This window comes from Brienomyrus brachyistius, unplaced genomic scaffold (genome assembly GCF_023856365.1).
Source record: "Brienomyrus brachyistius isolate T26 unplaced genomic scaffold, BBRACH_0.4 scaffold71, whole genome shotgun sequence".
Lineage (NCBI taxonomy): Eukaryota > Metazoa > Chordata > Actinopteri > Osteoglossiformes > Mormyridae > Brienomyrus > Brienomyrus brachyistius.
Genome location: NW_026042346.1, coordinates 685,729 through 699,023, shown reverse-complemented (window position 1 = coordinate 699,023; position 13,295 = coordinate 685,729). Strand labels below are relative to the sequence as shown.

At 52.5% G+C, this 13,295-nt stretch overlaps 1 protein-coding gene across 6 annotated transcripts in view; it reads left to right on the top strand.

Moving 5' to 3' along the window:
- LOC125726416 (echinoderm microtubule-associated protein-like 4) overlaps positions 1-12,755 on the top strand; it is a 37,238-nt gene extending 24,483 nt beyond the window's left edge. For all 6 annotated transcript variants that reach the window (XM_049002760.1, XM_049002756.1, XM_049002758.1 and 3 more), the window contains 15 exons: positions 175-244; positions 600-710; positions 1,538-1,633; positions 1,717-1,851; positions 1,997-2,132; positions 3,279-3,442; positions 3,530-3,655; positions 4,375-4,506; positions 4,616-4,683; positions 4,801-4,889; positions 4,973-5,070; positions 7,502-7,589; positions 7,789-7,887; positions 8,940-9,070; positions 9,152-12,755. In XM_049002760.1, the coding sequence (XP_048858717.1) occupies positions 175-244; positions 600-710; positions 1,538-1,633; positions 1,717-1,851; positions 1,997-2,132; positions 3,279-3,442; positions 3,530-3,655; positions 4,375-4,506; positions 4,616-4,683; positions 4,801-4,889; positions 4,973-5,070; positions 7,502-7,589; positions 7,789-7,887; positions 8,940-9,070; positions 9,152-9,601 (1,993 nt within the window). In that variant the 3' untranslated portion in view covers positions 9,602-12,755. The remainder of the gene's footprint in view (positions 1-174; positions 245-599; positions 711-1,537; positions 1,634-1,716; positions 1,852-1,996; positions 2,133-3,278; positions 3,443-3,529; positions 3,656-4,374; positions 4,507-4,615; positions 4,684-4,800; positions 4,890-4,972; positions 5,071-7,501; positions 7,590-7,788; positions 7,888-8,939; positions 9,071-9,151) is intronic.
- Positions 12,756-13,295: the final 540 nt, after the last annotated feature.

Sequence of the window (13,295 nt, the reverse complement as noted above, 5' to 3'; positions counted from 1 at the left end):
GGCGGGGCACTTGGCTGTTTTGGGGCGGGGCACTTGGCTGTTTTGGGGGGAGCCTCTGGCTGGTGTAGACCTTGGCTTTGAAGGTCAGTTTCATGTAAGTGGAATGCAAAGTTTATCCAGGGGTTTGTAAAAATAGGCAAAAGTAGCAAAGCTGATAGCAAACTGTCTTCCTAGCCTTGCCGTTCACCCTGACAAGATCCGCATCGCCACGGGACAGATTGCCGGCGTGGATAAGGATGGGCGGGTGAGCCCTCGTCTCTCTCTCTCTCTCTCTCTCTCTTTTTCTCATGGTGCAGACCGCCAGTTCCTGCCATGAAGTGAGCCGTGGGCTGGGTGTCCAGCAGGCTTGTGTGTAGTTCCTGCATCCATGCGGTGGAGAGAAAACAGTGACGTTTTATTGAGCAGTAACACTGTCTGGGTTCCTCACCCGCCTCAGCGGTTCCCCTCAAGTATTTGTTGAAATGCGGACGAATGCCAGGCCGGGACAATCACGCTGTCGCGAATGGATGGGGCTGTCTACAGCCACCTGTGTTTGCGTGTCCTCATTCCAAGACGGTGATGTTTGTTTCGACCCCTGACCCCGGTGTCTCACTCTCCAGCCCCTGCAGCCCCACGTCAGGGTGTGGGACTCGGTCTCGCTGAGCACCCTGCAGGTCATCGGCCTGGGAACCTTCGAGAGAGGGGTTGGCTCGCTCTCCTTCTCCAAAGCCGTGAGTTCTCACTCCATTCCTCATCCCGTTCCTGCTTTTACCACTTGGGGGGGAGGGGTCCCTTAGACCCCCCCCCTGGATAGCAGACAGAGGCTAATCAGTAGCAGGGTTCACTTTAACAGTTAACAGTCCAAGGTTCTGCAAAGGGGACCAGTTGAAGGGGGGGGTGGTCTACGGCGAAGGTCTTGAAGATGAAAATATCAGCTACTTGGCAGGACCAGCACAGAATCCGCTGCCCTTAAACAGTTCGCCAGACCCCCAGCTGTGACCGGCAGCTGGTTCCGAGGCCAGACCCGGGACGGCGCATTCCTCACCCTGCCTCTAATCAGCCCCCGTCTCCTCTCACCCACTTTTTCATCTCTTCTTCCGTTCCTTCTGCCTCTCTGACTCCTCTGTCATTCTCAGCACATTTCAGCTGCCTGCAAAAACAACAGCCTTAGTCAAACACACAGCCATAGACAGACAAACTCGCAGACACAGATGTCTTTGTGGGGACCCTCCATTCATTTCTCTGGGAAAAACCCTTATCCCTACAATGCCGACCGTAACCCCACCCAGCCCGAACCTTAACCGTAAGTAACCAAAGTACAAGACTTTTGGCATTTTTAGTTTTTTGGTTGCAGTTACAGATCTTTGTGGGAACCTGAAAAATGGTCCCCACAACATCAAAGTAACTGGTTGTTATCACATTGTGGGTTACACACACACACACACACACACACACACCACACACACACACACACACACACACACACACACACACAGGTTTATCTCATGTAACCGCCTGCCTGGTCTCTGCCGTCTGATGTTTTCCTCCTGCTCCTCAGGATTCAGGTGTCCACCTAGGTGTGATCGATGACTCCAACGAGCACATGCTGACTGTCTGGGACTGGCAGAAGAAGTCCAGGATCGCCGAAATTAAGGTGAGGCCGTTAAGCTACTGCACCCCCACCCCCACCCGGTCTCCTACCCCAGCTGCCTGTCTAACCCCCCCCACCCTCCACAGACCACAAACGAGGTGGTCCTGGCTGTGGAGTTCCACCCCACTGACGCCAACACCATCGTCACTTGCGGCAAGTCCCACATCTTCTTCTGGACCTGGAGCGGCAGCTCGCTGGCACGCAAGCAGGGCATCTTTGGGGTGAGAGCCCGGCGCCCCCCACCGTGTTTCACTTGGAATTGCAGCCTCCGACTCGCATACACCCCCTGCCACACATTGTGTTCCTCTCCTAAGCCCCCCACCCCCCCCCCCCCCCCCCCCCCCCCCCCCCCCCGTCTCTCCTCAGAAATACGAGAAGCCCAAGTTCGTGCAGTGCCTGGCCTTCCTCAGCAACGGTGACATCCTCACAGGCGACTCGGGTGGCATCATGCTGATTTGGACCCGGAGTGTGGCGGAGCCGGTTCAGAGCAAGGGCCCCAAAGGTACCCCCCCCCCCCCCCCCATAGCTGAACAGCCTCCACAAGTAGGGACAAAAGGGCGTGCCGTGCTGTCAGTGCAAATCTGTTGCTCATGCCTCAAGGAAGAGTCGTTTACTCCAAGCTCGTTTGCACATGATAATTGTTTTTTTGGCATGCAGAAGAACTGGATTTGGAGAGCGTGAGCACGGGGTGTCAGTGCTGCAACTTGAATTATTACTTGCTCACTTCCTGGGCTGGATCGCCCCCTCCATGGCGTGCCCCCGCCTTCATGCTCTGCGCTCGCCGTTGAGTTTGGCTCAAGCCTCGGCCCACGTAGATCAGTGCCTGCCGGAGTGGTAGAGAAGGCTTTGACATTTAATGACGATACCGGTTTATATTTGAACCACCCCGTCTGATTTGTAACCATCATGACAATAACCTCATCTCTCATCTCGGGTCACCTGACCTCTTGTGGGGCCAATAAATGCAAACAGGAAGTAAATGTGGGCTGTCCTAGCAGCTTCTCTACCTGTGTTTGCTCATCTAGGTCTGTGTTGAAGTATCTTTCTCTCTCAATTTGCCCCCCTGTCCCACTGTAGTCTCTGGCCTTCCCCCCCCTCCAGGACTTGTGCATTACCAACACAGCCCAGGATGTTTTTACATCGGGAGTGATATTCAGGAGTGATGCACAAATTCAGACACAGGAAGCGCGCTCGCACTCGCACGCATGCTGAGCGGAGCACCCAGATGCTCATAAATGCAGACTCACCCCTAAACCCCCCCCCCCAACAAAAAAGCCCGCACGTCAGCCCTCTGAAAACAGCTCTGCCTCTCGTCTGCGTTTAATTTCTGCAGCATCCCACATGAAGGCCTCTGAAGTATTTGTGGTATTTCCCTTCCCAGAAATGTGGACCGCTGTTCCCTCTCCAGGCTCGCTCGTGTTTGCCTAACTCGCTCTCTTAATCCTGTGCTGGATAGTGAGTTGGATGAAATTCCCATCCTTCTCCTCAACACTTGACTCCGCCCATCTAATTCCTCTATTGCCTAAAACATTGATTCAATCTGACCCTGCTACCCTCCTTATTGTATCCTCCCCCATGCGAAGACCACGCCCTCTCTCTGCCCCGGTTCCCGCCTCCTCTCTGAACCTGTTCTTTTGCTCTCCCACAGTCCCACCCGCAGGCGTCTACCAGATCAGCCGGCAGATCAAGGCCCATGACGGCAGTGTCTTCACACTGTGCCAGATGAGGAACGGGACTCTGTTGACCGGAGGTGGCAAGGACCACAAAATTATTCTGTGGGACCATGACCTGAATGTAGAGAGAGAGATAGAGGTGGGAAGTCCGTCCCACTCAGGCAGCCTCACAGTGGATTCACGGTCTGAGCACCATGGGTCACGGTATCTTCTGTCTGTCACGCAGGTCCCTGACCAGTATGGGTCAATTCGGGCAGTGGCCGAGGGCAAGGGTAACCAGTTTTTGGTAGGAACGTCGAAGAACATGATCCTGAGAGGCACGTTTCATGATGGCTTCCAGGTGGAGGTGCAGGTGAGTTACAGGAAGCTGCATGTGCCGACCGGGTTCAGTAAACCGGGCCTGAGGCTCCCGTGAGATGAATCAGAAGAGTTCATGGTTCCGATCTGAACCAAACATCAGTCCAAGACGGTCTACACCGATGAAAGCGATTCCTGGGCGGTCCAGGCCTCTGCCATCTGATCCGCTACAATTCCGACCATTTTGGCCTTGAAGGGCTCCAGACGAGGCCTAATGTTTCCAAACACTGAGTGCTATGAGTTGGTCTGGAATGCTGCTTGTTTTTCCAATTTGCTTCCAGCTTAAATAAACGGTGGAATTTATCCCGTCTTTCAGGGGTGTCTAGCAGAACCCGGGCCCCCAGTACTGCCCTGATCTCAAGCATGTCCTGGGGGTCCCCTCTGGTCGTTGATAGATTCCTCCTCTCTGAGTTGGTGTAGAATCATTCGTTTATTCTTCCCGAGTTCCAGCGTGCCGTTCAGTGCACTCGTCTTGTGACGCGGGGAGAGACATTGTCTCTGTTTGGGGATTTGAGATGTCCTGTTTCTTTAAAAATTGAGTCTTCGGAAGATCCATGTCTTTGAAGGCCACTTTTCTACATTCGTTATTCTCTTGGGAGGGGAGAATCCATATAATGATTCTGTCTGTTTCTCCTCACCCCTTGTGTTCAGCAGAGCGAGAGTCTGCAAGGTTCCGGATTGATTCCCCCCTTTGTTCGTCTCGTTCTCCTCCAGGGTCACACGGACGAGCTCTGGGGCTTGGCCACTCACCCCTTCAAGGACCTCTTCCTCACCTGTGCTCAGGACAGACAGATGTGCCTCTGGAACGCTGTAGACCACTCCCTGGAATGGACCAGGCTTCTGGATGTAAGAGTCCCCCCCGACCCGCTCAAAGTCTCTACGCATCACACACTGCGACGGTCTGCTGCTCTGTTTCTCAGTTCATCTCTCCCTCGTTCCCTTTTCCCATTTCCAGGAGCACGGCCACTGTGCGGACTTCCACCCTAGCGGTGCTGTTGTAGCCATCGGGACCCACTCAGGAAAGTACGTCTTCATCCTGGCTGCATTCAATTAAAAATAAATAAATAAATAAATAAAAAATTTCATCGGTCTAGAACAGCCTTTGGTCTGACCCAAACGCCACCCCTACGTCGTGTCTAGGTGGTACGCTCTCGATGCCGAAACGAGGGACCTGATCGCCATCCATACAGATGGAAATGAGCAGCTGTCGGTCATGCGCTACTCCGTAGGTGGGTGGAGCCGAGGTCCCGTCACGCTCATCTTATGAAGCCGGGGCCTTGTCGTGACTCATTACCTCCCCTCTCGTTCTCAGATGGCACTCTGCTGGCAGTGGGATCACACGACAACTTCATTTACCTCTACACGGTTTCAGAGAAAGGCCGGAAGTACAGCCGACACGGGAAGTGCACTGTGAGTCCCGCTCGCACCCTCTCCCACACCCGTCGTGGTTCGGGGGACTCTGGTCACCATGCTAGCTGGCCGGATCCCCGCACAGCATCTTAGCTTGTTGTCCCGGGGGCCCAAACACCCTGTGGGCGATGTTTGGAGGAGCTGGAGGACGGAGTGATGTGTGCGGCGCCTTGAGAATCCGCGGTTTCAAACCAAGCGCCACAAGGAACGTTTCTCCTCCTCGGCAGAGATCCATTCTGTAGCCAGTTGATCAAACCCAGGGATATGTTTGTTTGTCCTCTGGAGCTTTGGGTTTAAGGCTCTTGTTCCACTTAAGTAACCTTGAGTGGTCAGTGACTGTGCGGAGGCGGCTGGGCGGAGGGCCTGGTCTTAGCCGTCGGTGTAGCGCTATGTGACGGTGCGTTTTCTCCGCATGTGGGCTCAGCTGCGCTCCAGTATGTAATTCCTCTCCTCCTGCTTCCCTCCTTCCGCTCACCTCCGCACAGGAGACTCTCTCAAGCTCCGCCCCATTGGGCAGGTCTGTTGGGTTCGGGTGCTAGGATAAGTCAGGGCACTGACGTAACGGTGTGTGGCGCGGGGGTCACTGCAGGTCACCCCGTGTTCTTTGGGGTCGACCCCGAAAAGGTATGGCTTTTTGGAAAGAAGGGAGATGTAATTAAAGGGGAATGCTGTGGGAACCTCGGCCTCAGGTTTTATTGGGCTTGGCGGCCCCGTTCTGGCTCGGCCCCGAGGGGCCCGGATGGGTTCTGAGTAGAGCCCCATGTTAGATCAAAGGCACAGCTGTATAGGCCTGTCAGCATTGGGGGGGGGAGGACCATACTGACTGTGTGTGTGTGTGTGTGTGTGTGTGTATGTGTGTGTATGTGTCACTGTTTGTTGATGTTTTACACTCTTAAAATAATAAAACTAACAGTTATGCATGGCAGATGTGGGCTGTCTGGATCAGGCCTGGCATAATGTAACAGGCATTCCTCATCTTGTCTCTGTCTGTGTGGATTATTATGTATTTATACTACGGGACCGTTGAATGCTTGAATCTGATTGGCTGACGAACGTTCTGAGGTGTGCAATTATTTTCAGATAACCGCACGGCGAACGTAGTTCCAGGCAGCTCTCTTGACCGCATTACAGTTCCATATCACTTCGCATAGTTAACTGTAATAACGGAAATTAGCATACAGTACCTATACAGCACACAGGACTAACAAAAACAACAACATGACAGACGATTTTCCGAAAGTAAATTTTAATATTTACGGTGAATATGAAACTTTCAACAACTGGGCTGCAGCAGTATTAGTTAGCCTAGTGTACCAACTTAAAGGCTACACATGACATTTCTCACTAGCGAGGTAATAACAGCGCTGCATCTTAAAGCAGACTTACAGTTTAGAGACGGTGCTTCAGAACACTGTTGAGGGACACACAGAGGTAGCCTAATTCATACAAGCTCTCTCTCTCTCTCTCTCTGTTTCTCTGTCTCTCTCGCTCTCTTTCTAATAACTTCATTATTAACTGCATTAGTCTGCTATCAACGGCTCAAGCCTCCATTGCCATCTTTAAAATGACGTTTTGGAACTAGCAAAAGAGTCGTTGGATGAGATGCGGAAGAAATAATCCTACTCACAATAGCGATTTAAGTAGAAAAACCGGACGAATCCCTTGAAATATATCATCTGATCGATGTCTTGCGGTGTGGCAACCGTAGTATAAGCGGAATAATTGACTCCGGACCGTTGAATTATTAGAAAATAATGCACACCCGAGGTGTAACGGCCACTCCGCTTCGCGTCGTGGCCGCATTACCACCTCGGGTGTGCATTATTTTCTAATAATTCAACGGCCCGTCGTCAATTATTCCTTACATATTACATTGTGGGGACCAGATGACCCCAGAATGTGATGATAACCTGTTATTTTGACGTTGCTGGGACCGTTTTTTAATGTAGCTGAAAATGCCAAAAGTCTTGCATTTTGTTTGGTTAGTTATGGTTAAGGTTAAGGCTGGGTGGGGGATAAAGATGTCAGTGTTGGGATTACAGTTTTTCCCCTAGAAATGAATGAACGGTTCCTATATGGATATGCATACAAACGTGTGTGTGCGTGTGTGTCCTCACGTCTGGCCTCCGCGCTGGAATGAAGCCTCTAGACTCCAATGAAATCAAACAAAGTGCCAAGAGAGACAAACAGAGGTTCCCTTCCCAGTCCGCCTGGGGGTGGCCTCCTGGTGGGGGATGCAAGGGGGGGCGGATAGGTGGTTGCGGAGTGGGCCCCGCTGGTACCTCCCTCCTGTTCTGTAACAGGAAGCAGAGGGGTCGTTGTGCTCCCCCCCCCCAGGTCTCCCCTGTCATGCCGCATAGCGTGTCGCCATCGATGTCGGCATGTTGCTGTCCCGTAAACCTTCACACCACCCCTCTCCCTCCCCCCACAGGGACATTCCAGCTACATTACACATCTTGACTGGTCCCCCGACAACAAGTTCATCATGTCCAACTCAGGCGACTACGAAATCCTTTACTGTGAGTATCGCCAAGCGCCCGCCCGCCTATGCAGGCAGCTGTCAGGGCTCCATACAGCTGTTGTTTCGAGTTATCAGACATCTGGAGGATCCCCCTACTATGTTTTCGTGCCGTTGTAAGACTTTCATTCCTGGCAGATGCCATTTCTTTGTCTCTCTGTTTATCCAACAATTCGAACCCACGTCCCGCTCCTCCCCAGGGGACATTCCAAACGGCTGCAAGCTGATCCGAAACCGGTCCGAGTGCAAGGACATCGACTGGGCCACCTACACCTGTGTGCTGGGCTTCCACGTCTTCGGTGAGTGCCGTCCAGGCGCTTTGTGTGGGAGGGGGGCTTCTTGGGAGGCCTCCCTGCTGTCATTATCTCCGGACGTAGGTGACCCACCATGGACACCTGCAGCACATGGTCAGGGCACACGTCCTGCACGCGTACACCCCGGGGGCTCGGTCATCTACTCACCTCCAGTGGTGATGACTCGCCCTCATCCTGGTGTTTAGGTCTCTTTTAGTCTGTGGTTGGGCTCTGGTACCATCACGCTAAAGAAAACACTCCCTGGAACAGCCCCCCCCCCCCCAACTCCTTGCTTTATGTGCTCCTCCCTCTCTCTGTCCTCCAAGTCTGTTCCAAAACAACATTGTCATTCCTGGCAAGAGCAGTATCTCCAGACTTCATAATACAACCGAAACAACAGCAACTCGCACAAGTATAGTTGAAATGAGATGGAGGCAGTAATGGTTTTTCCCCTCCCAATTGGGGCTGGGTCTCAGGGTGGTCCCTCGTCAGCAGCCCCCACCGTGTCAGAAGCACTCAAAGCGATACGCCGTCTGTCACCTGATTAAGGCTGAGCCGGAGTCCAGCATTTTTGTTTTATGAGACCTAACCCCTTCGCGAAAAGACTGAATCCTAAAGCAGGTCTTTCGAGGCTTGAGATCTATATTACAGATTACCGTAGCAATAAGCGGGGCCGGACCATTGTCTCTTGTCGCCCCCTGGTGGCAGATTTTGGGTTGAGCTATGTTGTCAGCGGGTGGTGGAAAATTTGGAGGCGTTACGGGAATTGAGGTCTTTGTGTGGTCATGTGGGTGGGGGGAGGGTATGATTACTGATGGAAAACGTTAAAGTTTCAAGCCATGTGATTAGGCTATACATAACTGGGTATAAAATATTTACTCTGTTATTTATGAGATCAGTGTAAATATTTACCTGTGTTGGGGTAGGATAGGTCTGGTCATCTTGTGTACATTATGGGGCACTGCCTGTACAGTGCTGCCTGCCTGCCTGCCTGCTCTAAAGCTCTCACACCGTCCCAGGTTTGACCTGTACATCTTCCCGTGTCCTCTTCCCTGTAGGGGTGTGGCCTGAGGGCTCGGACGGGACAGACATCAACGCCCTGGTCCGATCTCACAACAGGAAGGTGATCGCGTTGGCAGATGACTTCTGCAAAGTGCACCTCTTCCAGTATCCCTGCTCCCGGCCCAAAGTGAGTCACCCATCCGGGTTGGGGAAGGGGGCGGGGCTTTTGTAGGCAGCGGTAGCGTTAACTGCTCTGTGAATCCCACAGGCCCCGAGCCAGAAGTACAGCGCCCACAGCAGTCATGTGACCAACGTCAGCTTCCTCCACAATGACAGTCACCTGGTGTCCACGGGGGGCAAAGACACCAGCATCGTCCAGTGGCGCCTCGTGGAGAAGACGCCTGCCCTTGTCCCGAGTGAGAACCCGCCCCTGGGGGAGGGGCTACACCTCAACTCCACCCCCAGGGTCGTGGCCTCGCGGCCGATCCAGACGCCCACGCCCACTGAGTCCATTCCACCGGTCGACACTGCATCGCCTCCTTCCGAATCCAGTGAGGCCACTCCCAACGGACAGCGGCCTGGCTCCCCCGACACACCACCCCCTTCGGATGCCACACCACCCTCATCCGACAGCCCGCTGACCCCCAAGGACAGCCTGGAGCCCAGTGACGACGCAGCCACGCCCAGTGACGAGTACGCGCCATCCATCCCCTCGTAGGGATGTAAGCTGGTCCGGCATTTGCTCCTCGCTCTATACCAGGCTCCTCCTCCTCCTTCTCCAGTCTCTGAGACTAAGCCATCTTGGCTTCTGGGAGGAATTGTGGCCATTTTGGTTTTTCCTGCTACTTTTTAAAATCTTTCTGTATTTTTTGTTTCTTTCGTTTGAAGTCATTTGTTGGAAAATAAGGGGCATGGTGTAGAAAAAGAAAGAAAAAAAAGTTGTATTGTGTCGTATGCTATTTCACTCAAATAGTGAAAGGTTGGGGGGCGGGGGGGGGGGGGGTGCCAGACAGACAGACAGACAGACAGACATACATACATGCGGACACTAACACGGTCACAAACACACTGACGCAGTCGGACACTAACACACCGACACTAGCAGACACACACCATACATACAGCGACATCTACATGGGGCAGTGTGTGTGTCTCGGCAGGGGTGGGGGGCAAACGCAGTTTTAAAGTCACGCAAAAGCTGGCTTTGAGTTTTGACTTTTTTCAGCGTTTTTGGTTCGTTTTACGGAGGCGGGTGTTTTTAAGGGGGCAGACCTGCCCTGGAAAGCAGTGCCTGATAAGACCCACTGCGGTACTAAAGCCATGCTGCGTGTCACGGGACGCGATGTCTTCCTTCAGTCTAAGCAGCAAGTCGCCATGGACTTAATTGACCATAGACGCCTTAACTGGAGCTTACAGGCTCAAAACTTCTCTCCATTGCCTGGACCCCCCCACACCTCTTGGCTGACCCCCGGTGAGTCCCAGTGCCAGGTATGCCAATGGGCAGACTGGGCGTTGATGTACCCTCTTTCCACGGACTACGGGGCCTCACACAGCCATAACCGTGAATGCAGAATTGCCACTGCTGACTAGATAATGATTTTTTTTTTTTAAGTACTCTGAGGCGTTTTCGATACAATGAATTACTGAGGTGTCTTGGCCACTGGCCCCGGTCGTCCGTCATCACACTGCATCGCAGTGGTCACCAAATCCCGGAGGTACAACCCCTGATTTGTACCTCATTTTGAAATGAGCCCAAGTGCAAAATCAGCTTAAACTGGGTTACAATAGAGACATAAGACTTTCTTGTCCTTCAGTCCTCCCCCCCCCCCCCCCCCCCCGGCAAACGGTGATGATAGAAAAGTCTTTTAAACTGGGACTTCGTCAGCCAATCAGCATTTGGTATAAGAGGCTGAGTATCTTCACTCTGTGTTTTCTTTGGTCTCTTCTTCAAAAACATCATCATCATCATTTTATAAGGTTTTCAGGGTTGATTACAGGCTCTTTCCTCCAGGGTGAAATGTCCCGCTTGCACTCTGAGGGTTGCCACGGAGTCTTAAGCTCGCCAGCAGTCTCTTGCATGTCTGTGTCATTCCAGAAGGGTGATCCGAGCCTTCGCTCCCCTCTACTCAAACTCAGGATGAATCCCGCTGGAAACGCAGCCATCAGGAAGAGAGGGACTGGCTCCGATGCCCACCCCCCAGCCCCTCCCGGTGTCCAGTCTCACACCGTCTGTAAAGAAAACGGTCCCTTTGGGTTACAGCCAGAAGTGATGTCTCCGCTCTGTGTTTTGTTATGTGGTCCTCGTGGTCAAAGCAGCATCCTGATTGGCCTAGACTAGTTCTCAGAGATGCACATGATTGGCTGGTCTTGCAAAGAGCTTTGAAATGGTATTGAATGGAATAGTTTGCTTCGTTTTAATGGGTAAAAAGTCTTATTTTGACTTATTTTCCATACATGTACAGGTGTTTCTCTTTTTCTTGTACGGTGAGATGTTTGGAAGGATTGTGTAGGTATATAAGGTCACAGCAAGGCTGTCAGCTGTGGGGGTTAGTGTGATGGAGGGTGTAGTGTGGGACTGCAGCATCACATTAGTAATCTCTTCATGTCCGCAAGCATTGCCTTAAGAACTCTTGTTGTCATCTGGGGTTGGAGGAAACCTTTTATTTTGCTGCATGCAGAGTTGCCTTCAAATAAGGGCTTTTTTTTATTGGCCGCCTGGTCTGTCCATGCGATCCTTCAGGTTGGGGGTGGAGCTGGGGTGGGGTTTGGTTGGTGGGTGGCGGTTTAGCTCGTGTTCGCAAACTACATAAAGACACCTCCCGAATCACTTCAGTCACTTCAGTAAGTGCTATAACCCCTCTATTTGGCGAGGGGGGGGGCATAGCCTTCCTTATGATCGGCTCTGCCAGCTGAAATCTTTTAGCATGAGCCCCCAGCTGCTCCTCATTACCCCTCCCCCCCAGGAGAGACATTCAGGTGTCACTGATTTGTGTATATAATAGTATGCCTGTCTGTATATATCTGGCATTCACTGAAAATGACTCCACCCACATAAGTTTTCCGGAAGGCGTGGCCATAGCGGCTGAGCTACACGCTGAGGGGCTCACACTCCAAGCCTGAACCTGCAGAAGCAGTGATCTCACACAGTAGAGGGAGAGGAGTCTGCGTCAGCCTGTCAGGTCATATAGCAACCCCCCCCTCCCCCCCCCCCCCCCCCAACCCACAGTTTATTCAGGGTGTTTGGCCTGCCGAGGCTATAAGTGATCTTTGACCCGGGTTTTGGAGTTCAAGAGTGCCGTTGCGGTGAATGGCCCTATTTGGGTCAGCCCCTGAGATGGATGTTCCTCCCAACAGAAGGTTCCAGAACCTCCCCCCCCTTCCCCCTGTAAACATCAAAGCTTCATCATCAGACAGAAACTAGAGACGACTCCTGAAATATTGCGCCCATCACCCGAGCTGTAGCCATGGCGCCCACTCAGTAAGCCGCCAGTCTGACCACAACGCTGCTCAGCAAGTCCGACACGCCTTGTCGACGTCTTGCCGCAGGACTGGCAACCATCCACACCACACCCACGTGTAATGGTGAAGGGATGCCCCGGAGACTCGGCATCACCCCCACCCCCCCACCCCGGACTGCCCTCGGTCAGTGGCCAGGCTGCACCTCCTTGGCTGAGCTCTGGGACAACATGCTAATATAGAAGCTGCAGTAACGCGAGTGCTGGCGACGGCAGACCTGTATGCTGGGGGGGGGGGGGGGGGTACTCGTTTTACGTGAAGACGTTTGAGCCAATCTGTTTCTCATGCATTCCTGTCAAAGGGCAGAAAAGTAGTGAAGATTTGAGAAAAATGGAAATAAAACTTTTGAAAAGTAACCATGTTCTATGCTTCTGTTTGTCACAGCATCCATGACGTTATACCTTCTGAGTTTGTTACAGCACATTACAATTATAATATCAGCTGGCTATCATCATACAGGGTTTTCTGAATGAGTGTTAGTCAGCATGCTCATTTAGCTTTTACACATACAATTTTGTGTGTTATGTGTACGTGAAACTGTCTGTATGCAACTGTAATTGTGGGTTGGAATGGTGTACCTGTGCACCGGGCAGTCCCGGGCACCCAAGACAGGACCGAACCCTTTGCCCAGCACTTCTCCTGACAAACAACATCCTGTAATCAGCACACCAGCATGGGTCGGCTAGGATGGGGGTTGTGTGTCAATGCCAACTCAGAGTTAGGCACGTCAGACCATCCTGGCCCACGTGAATCAGTAGGTTCTGTTAGAGCGAGTCACCGGGACATACGGCGTAACCGGAATGTTTGGTTTACCACTGTTTGTGTCCTTTGACGCGCAGCACTCATCAAGACAACACATGAAAGCTACAGCTCGCTGCTGACCTGCCAGTGAGACC